Source organism: Ochotona curzoniae, unplaced genomic scaffold, assembly GCF_017591425.1.
Source record: "Ochotona curzoniae isolate NIBS_2020 unplaced genomic scaffold, NIBS_Ocur_1.0 scaffold_2453, whole genome shotgun sequence".
Taxonomy (NCBI): Eukaryota; Metazoa; Chordata; class Mammalia; order Lagomorpha; family Ochotonidae; genus Ochotona; species Ochotona curzoniae.
The window spans coordinates 27547337-27565069 of NW_024467094.1; the positions used below are offsets into that span (position 1 = coordinate 27547337).

The window sequence follows — 17733 nt, forward strand, 5'->3', positions numbered from 1 at the left end:
ATGAGTAGTAGGGACCCACATATTTGAGCCTTATAAAAAGAGATGGGCTTTGGGCCCGGCGCGATGGCCTAGTGGCTAAAGTCCTCATCTTGAACGTGCCGGGATCCTGTATGGGCGCCAGTTCTAATCCCGGCTGTTCCACTTTCCATCCAGTTCCCTGCTTGTGGCCTGGGAAAGTAGTCGAGGATGACCCAAAGCCTTGGGACCCTGCACCCTCATGGGAGACCTGGAAGAGGCTCCGGGCTCCTGGCTTCAGATAGGCGTAGCACCGGACATTGCGGTCACCTGGGGAGTGAATCATCAGATGGAAGATCTTCCTCTCTGCCTCTCCTTCTCTCTGTGTATCTGACTTTCCAATAAAAATAAATAAATCTTTAAAAAAGAGAGAGAGAGATGGGCTTTTTAGCATCCTAGAGCAGTGGCTGTGGATGCAAGCCACCTCTTTTGTCCCCAAGGGGATAAGCTTGGTGACAACCACCACAGGCCATGCTAGGATTGCTTTGTGTCCCTGACGGTGCTCCACAGGGCAGGCTGTGTCCTGGTGATGTTGAAGCCAGAACATCACCAGAACCTCTGCCTGGCTGGAGGCACAGGTGAAGGAGTGCTGGCTGGGCCGGGGCACTGCAGGACGAAGCTTGAGTCACTCTGTCCTGAGAAAATCGCCCACCCTCTCTGGGCTGGCCTGCCCCTCAGAAGAGGGAGCTCCGTCAGATGGATGCTGCGCCCCCTTGTGGTTCTCCAGGGGATGGCAACTGCACTTCTGCCAGACTGTCAAAAGCCCAGGACACAGAGGTGGCCTGTGCCGCCCAGGAGGAACGACACAGAGGCTGTGTTTAGAGATAGAGATATATTTCCTCTGTTGCATATTTCAGACTTGACACTGAGCTTCAGGCACAATGCTGCTCCAGCTCCTCCTGACAGCCCACCCAGACTCTGCTCAGAAGGGCTCATGCCTCCAGGGTGACCCTGGGCATCCCTGGATGAATGTGCATTGCTCTGGAAGGCTCCAATTCCTGCTGGGAAGCCTAAAGTGAGTCCTGTCCCCCCTTGAGCATCTCCTGGCTACACGAGGAGGGGCTGTCCCACAAGAGCCCAGCTCTGTGGTGCCCCCTCCACCAAAAAACCACCAAGCCATTCTCTGGGCCCCCAAGCCACTGGGGGGGTGGTGGTGGGCATAGCTGCAAAACCCACCCACCCATGCCCGGGGACAAGGCCCTGGAGCACGAGGCCGACCCAACCTCATCCCAAACAACAGCACAGGGATCCAGAAGTCCTTGCTCCCTGCTGCCACCCTATTGCACGTCTTGTGTCTTGAGGTCCTCCCTCCACTGTCCATTTTTTTTAAATAATAATAATTAAAAAAATACAAACTTGAGAGGCAGGGGAGGAAGAGCAGGGCAGGGAATGTTGCAGGAGCCCTCTTTCCCCCATCCCTGCCAAGCCTCCAGTGGCTTGCACTCTTCAGCCCGCCCTGCCCAATCTGCAGGTTCTCCATGGCTGAAACGGGGGTGCCACCAGAGCCACTGGCTCCTGTCTGTGGGAGGAGGGCACGGCCCCCTCCCCACCCAGTGTCTGTAAGGTGCAATTCTCCCCGGACCTCCGGGGGTGCTGGCTGGGGCCCTGCTACCTGAGTCGCCCGTCTGCTTTGACAGGTCCCAGCTCTGACTTGGGGTCGGGGGACATTGAGCTCCAGCTTGTCAGTCTGCAGGGCTCCAGCGAGGGGCAGGTGGATGGGCCTGTGGCACACAGTCCTGCCACAGACCAGAAGCTGCTCAGTTCGCTGTCTGTCCAGACCTCAAGCTCGGAGCCTGTGAGCTCCGCATGCCGCCGGGCAGCCTCTTCCACTGGCTCCGGCTGAGGCAGGTTCAGGATGCTGCTGAGGCCCTGGAAACTCTGTTCCATGTACTCGTTGTGGGGTGGGCCTGCGTGCAGCCAGCTGGCATCATCTGGGGGCAAGGGGAACACAAAGTGAGCACAGCCCAGCCCAGGAGGCCTGGGCACAGAAGTTGCACCCCAGAACCCCACTTTTGCCCTCACCTGTTACCTCTGAATCACCTCTTCCTGAATGACCCAGTAGTGATCCAAAGAACTCTGTGTGCTTATACCACTGTTAGTTTTATAAAACCATAGCGTTCAACCCTGATTTCCTCACTTTGGGACTAAATAAAATAGTGAATTTTAGAAAATCTGGCAGCAATCTGGTTTGGGACATCCCTGCCTTCCTGACCACTGTCAGTGGCTCCCAGAGCCCTCCAAAGCCTCAGCTCAGCCTTGCACCCGCCTTGCCAGCTGTCCTGACACCACATCCCTGCACATCCAGCCCCGCCTGTTTGCTTCCCGCACCAGGACCCCTGCAGCTCTGGCCTGCTTAAAACCCTCTTCTAACTTCATTTTGAAGCTCAGGAACCCTGTCCTCACCTGCTGAGGAGCTGGCCCCTAACCTGCCTTCCTCCCTAGGCTGGAAGTTCCAGCGGGCTGGGGGTATGGCAGCACCCCTTACCACCCTCCTGTTCTAACAAGTGGTAGGAAAAGACAACTTCTACCTATTAAACACCTACTGCATACTGGCCATCGCTCGCCACACCCTCATCCCCATCATCTCTGGGGGATTGTGAGATGCAGGAGGTCTGTCCTTCAGGCCCTTCGGCAACCCGGCCGGCCGGCATGCTGAGCCTCCAGCCAGTGGGTGGAGGACCATGTGAGGCTGGCCTGCCGCAAGGCACAGGCAGGTGACTGGGCTGGTGGGTCACAAAGGCTGTCCGCAGGCCACGCAGCCAGGATGCAGAGAGCCTGTGGTCTGCTTCCTCCACACCATGTGGCCACATGTAGACAGATGGACAGAGGGCAAGCCCAGGGTTCATCCACAGAGGGTATGGAGGCAACACCCCCAGATCTGCCTGCATCTCCTTCTGACTCTGACAAGCTTGAGACCTGGGAAGGCCAGGCTGTTTCCAAAGCAAAAGCCCAGTAAAGTTAGAGTTCTGTTCCACACCCAAGTCCACCTGGTTCTGAAGTGCCCCTGTCTGCCACAGCCTGGGGCAGAGCTCCCCCACTTCACCGGTTCCAGGACACCTCTGGGCTGCCACCCCTGGGACTCCTTACATTTGGCTTTGGTCCTCACCTGGGAACCAGGTCCTCACCTTTCCTGAGAGGTAGTTTGCGGTTGAAGGTCAAGGGCAGCACAAGGAAGCGGGTCTCGCCGAGAGGCTCCCAGAACTGAAGTAGCCGAACAGTCCAGGCCCCCGGCCTCAGGGGCCGGCTCAGCGGAGGCTTGTACTGCGTCACCTCAGTCTCGGCATCCACGGTGATGTCGTAGGACGTAGCTACCACATAGGTCGGGTCAATCCACACTACAGTTGCCGTGAGGTTTGGACCGCGGGCCCAGCGCTGCATGGCTACGGGCTCATCCAATGGCCCCATCAACCCCCCAAAGTTCCGGAAAATTCGCTCTTTGGGATCCCACTCGGTGCCGACCTGTAGGGAGGGAGGCAGTAGGACAGGAGCCCGGGGCACGTCCTTCTCTGACACTGCCTCTCACTGGGCACCCTCAGGCCTGTCACTGTCTCTGGGCCTCAGTTTCCCCATCTGCGAAACAAAGAGGTCAGACTAAGAGAGCATTACTGCTCTCTCCCAGCTCGGACATTGGCCCTTGGCTTCCATCCTGAGCTGCCTTCCCATGGTGGGGAAAAGGAGATGAAGTTCGAGGCCCCGTACAGAGGGTACTGCCACATGAAGCTGAAGATACAGGGGCAACATTTAAAACAGCTTTCCCTCCGACCCGGGGATGTCCCATCCCTTAAAAAGAAATCACTGCAGCTTGAGGCCCAGATATAGGGTGTAGTAGCGCTGACAACTCCTCCTTTACCCCTTGCATGTCCTGTGTGCTCCCCAGAATGTGCCTGCAGAGAGTGACACAGGTGCACCTGTAGGTGGCATCTACACAAGGCAAGAAGAACCAGAAACCCCAGTGCATGAAGGCCTGACAGGGTCCTCACCCTCCCCAGGGGGCCCCCTCTCCCACTACCCTCTTTGGAAGCAGCACTGTGGGGGTGCTCAGGAGAAAGCAAGGGGATGACCTGTCTTACCTCCAAACTCTGGAGCCGGCTGGGCTGGTCATTGCGCCCCAACAGCTTCAGCGACCCCTGGGGCATCAGCCACATCTCAAGTGTCTCCTCCGGCCCCTGGGCTGAGGGCTGCACCGCCTGCGTCACCAGGTAGCCCTGGAAATGGTCGTCATAGAAATACAGGTGCACGCTGGACGGCGAGCCCCTGGGCTCAAACCTAAGAAGGTTCCAGCGGGGAGAAAGGGAGACGCCATCAGCACACCCAATCCAGCCCGAGTCCCAGGAAAAGGGTTACTGGGGGAGTCCCAGCCCCAGGTACTTCCTTTGCCCCAATCTCAGCTCCCATCCCCCCTATGCACCTGACCCTTGCCTCCCTTCATTCAACTTTTCTTTTTTGTTTTCACATCTGTCTGCCTCAGAATGGGGGTGGAGGTGAAGAGGACTGGCTGTGGGCAGGGGTTGTTCTCCTTCTGATTGGCATCCCTGTAGTAGGGGCACCCTGGGACCCTATTCTATGTCTGGAGAGAGGTCTCACCTGCAGAGTGGGGTGGCGGTGGCGGCATGGCGCAGGCTGAGGCGGGCAAAGGAGGCATAAGCGGTGAGCATGACGTCACTGAGCCCTCCGGGGCCATCAGCTGCATCGTAGATGTTCTCCCAGTAGGCCTTAAGGGCTGGTGTGCCGGGAGGGTAGCTGCCGTACAAGTGAAAGTCCAGGATCTCCAGGACCTCCTGGTTCACGGTGGATTCAAACTTCCGGGCAAAGAAGGTAGGTCTGGATACTTGCTGGAGGGAGGAAAGACAGGAAAGGTCAAAATGCTACAGGCCCAGGATCCTCACCAGCACTGCCTGAAGGCCACCCCCTGAGCTCTCCCCACTGCTCTTTCAGCCCCAGACCCAAAGGCACAACCTCCCTCCACCCCCCAGACTGACTGCTCCCTCCTGCTTTTCTGAACCTACAGAGTTTGCAGTGGTGAGTCAGGGTGAAGGCCTAGCTAGAGGCAGCCTGTGGGAAGCCACAGGCCCGCACCTGCAGCCGTAGGAAGTCCTGAGGCTTGAAATCATTGGGGGAGCAGCCGCACCAGTCCACGATGTGCTTGTACTGGCACTTGCAGCCCAGTTTGCGGTTCCAGTTGGTAACCCGCAGGTTGTTATCCACAAGGCTCTCACAGGCTGGGCTGTTCTCCAGTACCGTGTGGAAGAAGGACTGCAGGGTGGCAGGGGAGAGGGTGGGGTCGGGGAGAGAGTGAGTGAGCTGCTGCGGGTCCCGCCCAGCCCAGTTCTCACACCCGCCCGAGTCGCCCACCTCAGCAGGGAGCAGCGTGTAGGTGTAGAACTGGCGTAGCTGGGCCACGAGCGGGTCGTTGGTGTACACCACATACTCCACAAAGCTGCGTGTGAGTACGAACCAGTCCGAGCCGCCGTCCACCACGATGCCCGCGGGGATCTGCCGCTCGCCCAGACGCCACATGTGCGAGTCGCACTCATGGAAGAGCCGGTCGAGTCCCTGTTTCTTGATGAACCTGGGGGGGAGCCGGAAAGGCTGAGGGTCCTGCCTGGCAGTCGGGGTTCCCTGTGGGATTACGCTGGTGATTTTGTAACCCAGGGTGGGGCTGTGAAGGAGGAGTTGTGACAAGATAGCAGCCCCAGGGCCTCCTCCAAAGCCCCTCACCTGGAATTGTCCCGCCCATGTGATTTGAGGAAATTCTTGTCCCGGTTCTTGGACAGGAATGCCACCAGCTCCTCATTGGTCCTGGCAAGAGAATGAGGATGGTGACACGGCTGCGTGAGAGGCAGATGCTCGGTCACTGGCCCTGGGCAGACTCTACCCAGCACTTTTGACCTTCACTGTAACTTTGTTCCTGAGAGCTATGGACATGTGCTCTGGCCCTGTCTGGTGCTCTGGAGTAGTGGGCCCATTGTTCAACCACCCTTGTCTGATGTGGAAATCCAGGGACAGACCTCTGGTCCCTCCCCTGTTTCCAGCTCTTGTAATCCCCAGTCCTCTCCCCTAAACACAGCTGGGAGAGCCTGGCTCCCCTCTCCATACCTGGTTGGATAGTCGGTGGCACTGAGGTTGATGAAGAAGTCCCAGGTCCAGCCAGGCACCTCCAGCAGGTCCCGCATGCTCCGCAGGTACATGCGCAAGAGGCTGGCCCCGCCCCAGATGGTGACCATGCGCCAAGGTGTCACCCGCACATTCTCGTATTGCTGGGCCAGTTCTACCACCTCCCGGTGCAAGTAGTTGGAGCGCTGGAGGAGAAGAGGGTACTTTTAGCAGGTGGGGTCCCAGCAGTACAAACCTACCCCATCACCCTGGATGTAGGAAAGTCGAGGCCAATACCAGCTCCTAACACACTGTGCCACCTTGTGGGTGGCTGCTCCCCCATCTCTAGGCCACTGGAACTGAGTCATGTGACCTTCCATGGCTCTGCTGTCCAGTCAGCCTGGGTCCTCCTCCAACTCCCGTACCTGGTCCACGTGAATATAAAAGAAGTGCTGCTTATGGTAGACGGCCTTGAGGAGCCGCTTCAGCTGGCGCACAGCACGGCCATGAACCACCAGCATGTAGGCGATTCGCACAGGCCGGCCATCCATGGGCTGCTGGGCCCGGGCCTCGTCCCATTGGGTGCCAGGGCTCATCTTTCCTGCAGTAGGGAACAGGGGCGTGGGTGAGGCCCACCACAGATCCCAGGGTAGGAGGGAGATGGGGAGAGGAGCCTGCTTTCCAACCAAAGAGACCCAGGCTTAAAGCCTGCTGGGTCTGCTACTCAGTACACTTAGCCAGCAAACTGGGGAGGGGCCCCTCTGAAGACAAGGGGTAGAGTGGGGACCTGGGCCATGCTATGTCCCCTACCCATGGCTGGGAAGGGCTGGAGTGCCTCCTCCCCCCCGTGCCTCACCCGCCAGCTGGCAGTGCCGGGGCACAGTCTTGGGCATGAGGCTGCCTGCCTGATGCAGGCACACCACGTTGGCAATCTCCTGCTGGCACTGCTTGGTACTGGCCCGGGCCAGTGCAGACAACGCATCCTTGCCCACGATCTCGCACTTGGGGGTGAAGCTGTTGTCCGTGGGCTGCGGGGCGCCCTCCACACTTCCTGTATCTCCATGTGGTGGGAAGCCAGCTGCCCCAACGGGGGCATCTCCAGCTGCTGCCCCACTCAGGTTCTGACGGCCTGGGGCTTCTGGGGGTGGGGCAGGCGGGACCCGCCGGCTGGCTCTGTGCCGGCTGGTTACTGCCCGGACCACCTTGGCCACAGGCACACCCAGACTCTCAGGGCGGCCCCGCCAGCGCCCGTGCCTTCTCCCAGGACTGCCTCGCCGCCCCGCTGAACTGTCCGTGTCCTTAGAGCCCTCGCCGGGGTCCAGGGGTCTGGGCTTCCTCTGTCTTCCTTTCTGTAAAAGACATGGGGGACCTAGGTCACTGGGTGCCATCATTCATCACTTCTCGCTCCTGCCCACCCGAGGATGCTGTATGTGCAAATGGCACTGTCACTCATCGGACACCTCCAGGGCCCATAGCCAAGAAAACACAGGCCCGCACTCCATCACACCCATTCCCACATCAGCGCACAGATGGCATGGTGGGCATAGCAAATTAGCCAAAGACCTGCCACCGCCAATGGGGCTGGCTAGGAAGAGACTGTTCCTCAGACAACAGGCATTTCTAAGCAAATCCAAAGCATGCTGCAGGCTCAAGTACTGGCCAAGTCACTGGGGCTGGCTGTTAGACAAGGGAAACGGCTTGGCCTAGAAGGGAGGAACGGAGTTGAAACCTCAGTGCCCGGTGATGGTTGTGGGATGGAACGCAGGATGCAAGTAAAGAACCTCAGTGTCTTCTGCTTTTGTGGTTTCTGCCTTGTTTGCATGGCTTGGGGGGCTGTGTGAACTCCAGGACTGACAGCCTATGTGACACCTGACAGGTTACGTAGGCAGAGCACTCTTCAGGAAGGAGGCCCCTGGTGTGCTTTTTAGATAAAACTTACTCACTACCCCACAACCCACCAGTTTGTACTATTTGAAAGTTGCTTGCTTCAAGCCCACCAATAGAAGCCTGCCAACTTGCTCTTTTTTTTTTTAAATTAACAGTTAAATTGATGAATCATGACTGTGGAATTTGTGTAGAATTGGCCTGAAGTGTATAAAACCCTGTGCTGTGCAACCTCAGGGCTCTCTCTCTTCCCCAGTCCTGCTGGGCTGGGTGAAGGCTGGGAGCCCAGGCCAACCTGAATAAATTGCCCTTATGCATTTGCATCAACTTCAGGCTCCTGATGATTTCTGGGGATCTCAAAATCTGGATATAACACAAGCAAGTCACTGGTGGTGCCCCTGTGTGTCAGGGGAGCAGGGTGGGATGAGCTGCAACCCACAGTGCACTGAAGAAGGCCCGGCCAGCACAGAAGGAGACCGCAGAGCAAAGACTGCTTGCAGGTCCAGTGCAGCCACGCTCCATCCCCAGCTGGAGAGTAGGCCTGAACCTGAAGGCACCTGTGGCCGAAAATTGTCCCCTCCTGGCACTTGCACTCGTGGGCTTCCTCTCAAGAGGAACCCAGAAGCTGTGGCACCTGTGTGCTGTGTGCCATGTTATCGCACCCCTGCTCCCGGTGCTCCTGACAACAGCCATGCTTCTACATGGCCCCAGTCACATGTGCACAACTTGGGTACCCACCCTCCTCTCCTTCCCTGCCAGGCCAGACCACAGCCACCCTGCCTGCCCCTGGAGTGGGATGTGCTGAGCTGTGAGAATGTGGCACCTGCTCCCCTCATCCCAGCAGAGCCCTGGCAGCTCTGCCACTCCGGCGCCTGCATAGCGGATGCAGTAACTGATGCACAGGACCCTGGTGGCTGATGTGGGGGAGACTGGAGGGGAAGGGACAGAGGATCAGGGAGGTACAGGAGACAGGAATGCTCTGGAGTGAGCAGGGCTCTGCATTCAGCTCTGCCAAGTCCCCAGCAGTCACCTCTGTCCCCAGGAATGAGTGTGTCTCCAGTGAACTGAAGCATGCCCAAGAGCCTAGAGGGAGAGAGGAGGGGGCCTAGCCCTCAGCCTTGTCCAGTAAATCCTCTCCAGCTTCAGCCCAGAGCCTCTTCCTCCTGACCCCCCCCTCTCTGCTTCCGGGCACCTCCACTAGGTTCCCCAGGCAAACCCTCCTCCATCCCTTCCAGGCATGCTCATTCAGTCTGAGAGTCCAGGATGTCTCTCTCAGCCTGCTCCCCTGTGGACCTGCAGGCTCCTGACACTCCCTGGGGGACATAACAGACCTCTCAAACCCCCAAAGCCAAAGGCAACACCTGCTCTTCCTCCCCAGCTGTTCCTGTTCTAGGTCCCCAATTGGTTACTCTGTAAGCTACTCAGGCCACAGCCAGCTTTGGTGGCTCACTTCCCCTCACAGCCTACAAGGAACCCATCAGTAAGGGCTATTGGGGTTCCCTTCCCACTTCCCCTGCCTGGGCTCCTGGGCCCCCTGCTCCTCCTGTTCTTGTTCCCCTGGAGTCCATTCTGGTCATAACAGCCACTGTTCCCATCCACACGGAAGTTCCCCTTCTGCTCGAGACTGCCTGGGACTCCCTCTCCCAGGTAAAAAACAGTCTATAAGAACAGGTGAGCGGCTTCCGGATACCTCCTTGGGCCTCATTTATGCAATGTCCCCACCCCCCATCTGCCAGCCAGGGTGGCCGTCCCAGTGTCCCTCCATCTTCCCTAGCACTCCTTCCTCCAGACCTTTCACCTGTTGCCCCCCATGTCCAACACCCCCAGCTCATCTCTTGCCTCCTTTATTTCTCTGTTCCAGTCGCATCATCTCCATGAGGCCCACCTGAGCCCCTGAACTGGGCTGAAGACTCCAGCCCTCCCTCCGCTTCTGCTTGATGTCCCCATAGCACAGAACAGCTTCTTAGCATCCTGACATTTGTCCATTTATGTTGTGTTATTCCTCGTCTGTCCCCGTCTCCTCCCACTCTGAAGTCCCCAAGACTGTCAGCACCACAGGGCAGAGCTGTTTGTCTCTTGACATGTTCCTGCAGCCCAGTGGCCAGCAGCAGTGGACACTCAGCAAGGATTTGCTGAATGCTGAGTGAACGGAAAGCTGTCGGCACAAGCACAGCCTTTCATAAGTGCTGCTGTCCTTTTCATTATGATTACTGGAAGGGCAGGACACGGTCTAGTGTGAAGTCCAGAGAGCAACCCCATACCCCATATATCTTGGCCTCCACCGGGCTGGGTTCTTGCTACACCTGACCTTCCTTGGGACCTTTCTCTCGTTCTTCCTCAAGCGTGGTTAGGTCAAGGACAGCCACCTGCAGGCCACAACCCCACCTCTATACATTCGTATCTGTGCCCTGGGTGCCCTGTGCCCAGACAGCCCTCTGATTTCTTGAGAAGCCCCTGAGGATACCATTGGAGAAAAGACCCTTGCAATCACAGGCAGCAAATCCAATTCTGTACCAAGGAAAGGGGATGGCAGCCCCACTGGTGGTATCTGACCTGCGCACACACCCACCAGAGAAAAACTTCCCCACACTTAAGGTGAGCAGAGGTGGAAGAGAGCTGTGGGTGCCCAGATTAGAAGCCAGTGTCAGCAAGTCAGGCAGCTGGTCAGGAGGGCAGGGCACAGGGCACAGGGCCAGGCTGGCTGCGGTGGGGGACAGGATGTGGGAGGAGACAGGCATGTCGGTGCCCTGCACTGCAGCAGGGAGCTGGTTGACCCTGAGAAGGACAGTCCCAGAGGAAGCTGGGGGACCAAGAGGCAGTAGCGCAGAATGGGAGGCACTGGTGGGCAGCTGTCCCCCACAATCCTGGTCCCTCGTCCTGCTAAGCCTATCCCTGTGAGCACCCAGGCTTGGCTACCCCCAATTGTCTCTGTGGACAGAATCCCATCCCCTCTGAACACTGCAGATGGGGGCTGGGGGATGCACTCTGGCCTTAGGTCCCCTCCCCACAGGAGGAAGCCACCTCCCAGCTCCTCCTGGGACACAGCATAGAAACGCTCGCCCACAGCTGCCCCCTCTAGACTTCTCAGCCTGCCTTGCAAATGAGTAGGGAGATGATGTTTGTGAACATTAAGAGAACCATCAAGCGGCTCTCCGAGGGTGAGTGAACATCCAAGGCATCCACTCCACCGCTCCACCCCTCCATGGCCGGGCAGAACAAGCTTCTTCAGCATACATCGGATCCCCTTGCTATTCAAACCCCTTTCGCACTCTCCCACTGTACTCAGGATAAAACCCCGGCTCCTTCCTGTAGTCTCTTCCGCTATGTAGGATGTAACCTTCCTTGGGGCAAGCACCACGCCCTCCTGTCCAGTCCCCAAGGTGCCCAGCTAAGTCCCCGGAGCTCAGGGCCTTTAGCTCGGACTTTCCTGCAGGCCTCAGACTTTCCCTGGTCAGCCTATGGAGTTCCCCCCCCGCCCCGTCAGCATCTATCGGTCCCTGCAGATGGCAAGGAGCATGACTATTCCTTAGATGATTTCTCCTGTATCCCCAGCATGAGCACAGCACCCAGGACTTAATAAGTATTTGTTGAATGAATACTCAGATGAATGGATCTCTATTCCCAAGATACAGTGCTGAGATAATCAGAGTTATTTACTGACAGCTTAGTGCATGCCAGGAACTCCTGCAAGTGCTCGAAGGCCTCATTTTCATGTAATCTCTGTAATCATCCAATGCCAGGCGCTATTATAATCGCCACTTTGAGGGGGGCTACTGATGAAGACGCACAAAGAGGGATCTACATGACAGCAGAGCTGGAGCGGCGTGCCGACAAGGGCAGACCCACCTCGGGGCCCACCTCCCTCAGCGCTACACCATGCCACCTGGCAACCCCGAAGTCTGGTGAGGTGGTTCACCATGGGGGTCCAAGCAACCAAGGCTGCCAGGACTGCCTCAGGGGTCTTAGAACAGCACAGCATTCTGCCACCAGCTCAGTCAGGAAGCAGCAGGAGAAGGTGGACCAGAGCAGGCACCCCCAACCTCATCATTGCTCCAAGTGGCCACCCCCCACGGCGGGCAGGGCAGCAGGGCCCCAGAGCCCATGTGGGGACCCACGGGTCTGTGGAGCTCGGGGCCATCTGTTTCTAAGATGACTCAGGGGCTCTGACCACACTGCCCCTCCCCGCTACCCGGGAGAGGTGGCTGACCTCTGCTCACGTGCTGCAGGGTCTCCAGTCCCCTCAAGGCCTCCGCCGCCTAGTCAGTCTCACACAGCATCCTTCCTGCCCACTTCTCAAACTCTTGTCCTGCTCACCCTCCTACCGAACACGCTCACAGCGCCAGCCTGCTCATCTACCACCCTCGGCGCCTGTTGGGAGTTAGGGTCTCAAAGGATTCCCAGCTCTCTTTAAGAAACAGGCAAGCTTCTCCCTCAGGCTCTACACCAGGCCCTGCAGACTGCCCTGGCACAGGAAGGGGATCTGGTCAGAACGTCCCCTTTAGCAGTCACCCTGACAGACAGAGAAGCCCAAGAGGATGGGGCAAGCAGGTATCCAGGCCCCAGCACAGAACAAAGTTGAGAAGGGGTGCCTGCCCCACTGGCCCACATTATAGGACTATGGTGTGGTCCCTCCAGCCCACAGCCCTTCAGTCCTGAGTGATGAAGTCCCCAGCGCTCCGGAACTTCCCAGCCGGTGCCCTGGATGGCCCCTGCCCCAGTTCCCTAATGTCCTGAGGCCATCTCACCAGCTCACTTCTCCTTCCCATCCTCTCCTGAAGAATCACCCAGGTTCTTCAAACCCCTGGCCAAGGAAGCCACCCCTTGAAGACACCCAGTTCTCTCTTTAGTTCATAAACCGTATCCCCAAGTCCTGGGCACACACACTCTGTCACAGGCCCGAATTCCACCCCAGCTCCATTCCCCGCCGTTCGCTCTCGCTAGCCTCCCAGACACGGCTGGGCACCGTGCCCAGGGTCCCTCGGCCCCACTCCTTCGCCAAGGCGCGCGCACCCCCGCCCCCTCCCAACTTTGCAAAGTTTGGCCTGGGGCTCCCCACCACCGAGCAAGCTCGGGGCCAGCCCCGCCTCCCAGTCCCGTTCCCCGCGCCTGACCTTCATCGCCTCGCAGGCCAGAGACCACCCCACCACTCGACCCGTTCCTCCCGCCCCAGTCCCCAGTCCTGTGGCGGCGGCCGGGGCCTCCGGGTCACGCACCACCCCCGCAAGCAGCCCCTACAGGCCCGCCAGTGAAGAAGGTACACAAGGGACCGGTTGACCCGCTCCGGACATCCGCCCGCGTCCCGCACGCACGCGGCCAGTGCCCCAATTCCCCTCTGGGGCGGCCAACAAGCCCCGCCAGGACCCCGCGCGCCCCCGCGCTCGGCCTGTCTGCCCGCCTGGCTGCCCAAGCACCTCTCCCGGCTCGTCTTCCTCCAGGCCGCTGAAGCTCCACACCACCAGGCCCTGCAGCAGCAGGATGGCCAGCGCCGTGGCGATCGCCAGCTTGTAGCGCCGCACCAGCTTCTGCACCCGCGCGCTCGCCACCATCTTCCTGCCTGGGACGCGGGGCGCGCGCCCAGCCCTGCAACCTGGCCGCGGGCGCGCGCACGGACACGGAGCCGAGCCGCCCCCTCCCACCCTGCCTGGGGTGACTAGCCGGGAGCGCGCCGGGGCAGGGCCAGGGGCGGGGCCTGGGCCGTGGACCCTCCCTCCGCGCCTGCCGCGGCCGTGGACCCTCCCTCCGCGCCTGCCGCGGCCGTGGAGCTGTGCGCCGCCCGCCTTCCCCGCCCGGCTCGCCGGCTGCGCGTCTTCCGCCGTGATCCTGTCCTCCTGAGCAGCAAACTCATTGTCCTGAGGGCGCCGAGGGTCTGCAGCCGGACCCCTCTCTTGGTTGGTGTAAGGACTATGGGGGAGACTCAGCACCAGGGCATAAGGAATGCCATGGCCCCGATGGGCAAGTTGAGAGACTGAAGTAGGGACCTACTTAAGGACCTAGGGGTCCTGCTGAGAGTTGGAGGCAGGTCTTCCAGTCTCTTCTGGAGGCTCCCTTACTCTCCCTCTGTGCTCAGTTGTAATTCAGCCCCTAGGGTGCCTAAGAGTTGCAGCCCCGTAGTGCGTGCCCCCGGAAGGTGGGCAGTGGGGCCTGAATGTTAAGACCTTAGGGCAGATTCTCTCCGACCACACCACCTGACTGGGGCACGTGCCCTTCCCTTCCCAGTCTTGGCAGTGGCGTCCTCCCCTGTGGGTCCCCAGCTCTGAGCGGCCAAAGTGCCAACACACATCTTTCGGCTACTTCTTTAGGTTTTGCCGTATTTGCTTGTGACTCCTGAGCCGCCTGTTGGACACCCAGCTTGCTGTCATGTTGTATGAGAAACGAGCAGGTGAACCCCAATCCCCTAGCCAACTAGGGACGCCTAACGTTTACTGCATTAGACAAAACCTGAACTTCTGCAAGAAGAGGAGAAAAGAGGGCATTCGCCAAGCAAGGTGACCCCCCACCCCCTGCAGCCCCCCAGCCTGCTAAGGCAAGCACCCGGAGAAGGAAGTAGTAAAAGATAGCCGATCCAAGATAGAAGATTTAGGACAAAGACTTTCAGAACCACTAAAGAAAGGCCTGGCGAGAGAGAAATGGTTGAGAAGTTTGGAAAAAGGAAGGCCGTGACAGTGGAACGTGGGAGTTGCCAGTGAGTCGGCTGCTGAAGGGAATCTCAGCTCTGATGAGGATAGGAGAGGCAGTCATTTGATGGCTCTTAAGGAAAATCTGCCTTAATCATCTCCTGCTGTTTTGACATTTGTAATCACTGCAGCCCTCAGGTTCAGTTAAGTGGGAACATTGTAAACAGTGCTACAGCTGACAGTTCGGCTGCCGGGGGAGCACCTACAAGTCCATAGTTTGTCAGTTGACTTGCCAGCAATTGATATGTTAATTAATATCGATCTTTAGACTTGTTAAATTAAGTCCCCCAGAGACCTCTACCTGCCCAAGCTTCGCAGTCCCCAAGATGAAAGTAGCTTTTTATCCCCCTTATATATGTAACATGCAGATATTGAAAAAAAGTGGAAAGGCACCTGCATTTGCAGCCCCTGAGATCACAGTCATTAATAGTTGGGTGACTGCATGTGTGCGTCCATCTGTGTGGATGGAATCCCAGCACAATGTGGATATTTTTAAGCATTACTCCTTCCTTCCTAACATACCTGCTAGGCCAACAACCTGGCTTACTTGTTTCTTTCCTAATTTCCCTTCCACCTTTTGCAGTTGAAACACATGCATCCACACACATAGAGGCAGAAGAAGAGAATGAGAGCAAGAGCTATCCATTTGCTGGCGGGGATGGGGTGGAACAGATGCGCGGCACAAGAAAGAATTGAGGCGTGACACAGAAGAGAGCGGTGAGAGTGGTAGCAAGGTTTAACGGGGTAGGGCATCCATCAGAATGCCGGACGGAATCTGAGAGCGCCCAGCCAGACTGGGGAAGGCACTGGGCAGGCCAGTGGGCATCTCAGGGGAGACTAAGGTTTTATAAAGAAATGGGGGTGGTGGTAATTCTTCCTCTGTTTCACAACCTCTACCCCTTCTCGCATTCTCCTGGACAAAGGGTTTGCAAGGAATGAGAAGGTAATATTCCTCCCAAGCTTTCATGACTCAGTGTTATCAGACTGCACAGCCCATTAGGCGCTGGCCGGAAAGGATTGTCCAGAAGAGCTTGCCTTAGGGGGAGGGCTGGGAACACCTGTGAAGCCAGCAGGAAATGGACCAGACATCATGAACACAGGCTGCTTCCAAGGCCTGCTTCTGAGGCTTTACCCCTTCCCACAGCTGCTTTGTCTGCCATAATTCCTCACACAGAGGTGGACGGTTTTCTCCTCTCTGCTTAACACATTCACTGGTTCGCGGCCACATGGCTGCACCACGTGGAAGCCCAGAGCAGGGAGTCCCGTTTTAGACTCCCACACGGGTGGCAGAGCCCAAGACCTTGGACCCTCACCTGCTGCCTTCCTAGGTGTGCTAGGAAGCAGCTGGAAGTGAAACAACTGTGATGTTAACTGATGGGGGAGGCAGGCATCTCCCAAGAGCAAGCTTAATTCACTGTGCCACAATGGAAGGGCAGGCATGTTTTAGAAGTGGGAACATAGCCTACACATTTAACTGCATCTGATTTTTCTCTCTTAACCAAAAGTGTGTATAGAAATTTCCCTAGCTTGGAGGAGACAGTTCTAAGTCATGGGTTTTGATGGCAGCATGGTACTCTATAACCTGGATCGATATTCACTGGTCTTTAGGCCTCTGTCGTTGCCACAAGGCTTTAACAAATGTGAATATACATGTTTCCCTGTGCACTGATGCTTTTATTTCTATGCCAGTTTCCTAGGAGGGGAAGTTTTATTTATCTTTAAAATTGATGTTTTTACTTTAGTTGAGAAAGAGCACGAGGAAACATCCCCCTCCGCCCGGATTGTTCCTCAAAATGCCAGACTGAGCCTGGGTTGAATCAAACTATGTTGCAGAGTGCAAGAAAGATCACACTGAACCCAAGTGTAGGATGTTAGGAGGGGTCTGTTGCCCAAGCTTGGTGAGAACAGCTGCTGCTACACTTTAGGAGCCACTGCACCATATAGCAGAAGTCAGTTTTTAAGCTTGCATTCTCCAATCAGATTGAGACCCGTACAGAGCACAGTTTCAATGTGCAGGAAGGGAGTTATCAGAGCCCAAAGTTTTCCTGTAGTTAATTAACCTAACTTCATACAACAGGAGGCAGGAGGGGCCGGGTGTGCTGCAGAGTGATTTCTGAGCTGTCAGTTGACCTGAATGGTGGGGAAGGCAGGAGCAGCATGCACAAGGAGCCTCTGAAGCTGGTTTTGTGCCTTCAGTTAACTTGGATGGTGCGAGAGGAGGTAGGAAGGGTAGGGCACAGAGATTCCATTTCTGTGCTGCCTGCTGTCAACTAATCTGTCAAGCCAGTGCTAGCTATCAGCCTCCGCACTTTGTCACAGCTAAAGACGGGATCCAGGAGCACAATCCAGGTCTCCCACATGAATGGCAGGAGTGCAGCTACTTGAGCCATCATTGTTGCCTCACAGGATACACCAGAGCAGTTGCTGGAATCGGGAGCCCACGTGCTCTTCCTGGGATGTGGGAACCCTAACCTGTGTCTTAACTGCTACACCAAACACTCACTCTAGGGGATTTTAATTTTACTAGGCAGACATTGCCAGCTTACAGTCCCCAAATGTGACAACTCACATTTCCAACAACGCTAAGCCAGGGTGTTGTTTTCTGCCTCGCTGTCAGCAGCAAGTGTTATTCTGCTTGGAACTTTTGCTGATCTGAGAGGTGAGAAGTGACCTCATTGTTTTTTAATTTGCAGGTCTCTGCTGAGCAGAGTCCATTAATTCGTTAATTTAGTTGCGTATTGACTGGGTTTGGTCTTCCTGGAATTGCCTACTTGTGTTTTCCATAAGTTAATCTATTGTTATTGTGGTTTTTTTTCTATTAATTTTCAGGAGCTTTTATCTATTTAAAATTTAAAGTTTCCCTTAGTTTATCACTACATTTAGCATTTTTAATGTGCATATATTGCTATTTTTTAAAAATTATTTATTCCAAAGTCAAAGCTACAGAGAAAGGGAGAAACAGAGATCTTCCATACACTGGTTTACTTCTCAGATAGCTGGGCCTGGTCTGGGTTCAAACCAGGAGCTTCATCAGCATCTTGCACATAGGCAAAAGGGGCCCAAGGAC

At 56.8% G+C, this 17733-nt stretch overlaps 1 protein-coding gene across 1 annotated transcript; it reads right to left on the bottom strand.

The window, feature by feature from the left end:
* Positions 1-818: 818 nt before the first annotated feature.
* On the bottom strand, positions 819-13619 carry XYLT2 (xylosyltransferase 2). The gene is made up of 11 exons (XM_041001194.1): positions 13404-13619; positions 6965-7457; positions 6534-6709; positions 6112-6314; positions 5734-5814; positions 5368-5584; positions 5092-5268; positions 4600-4847; positions 4086-4281; positions 3141-3474; positions 819-1946 (listed from the first exon to the last, which is right to left on the bottom strand). The coding sequence occupies exons 1-11, from the start codon at positions 13536-13538 to the stop codon at positions 1624-1626; spliced, it is 2583 nt and encodes an 860-aa protein (XP_040857128.1). The 5' UTR covers positions 13539-13619; the 3' UTR covers positions 819-1623.
* Positions 13620-17733: the final 4114 nt, after the last annotated feature.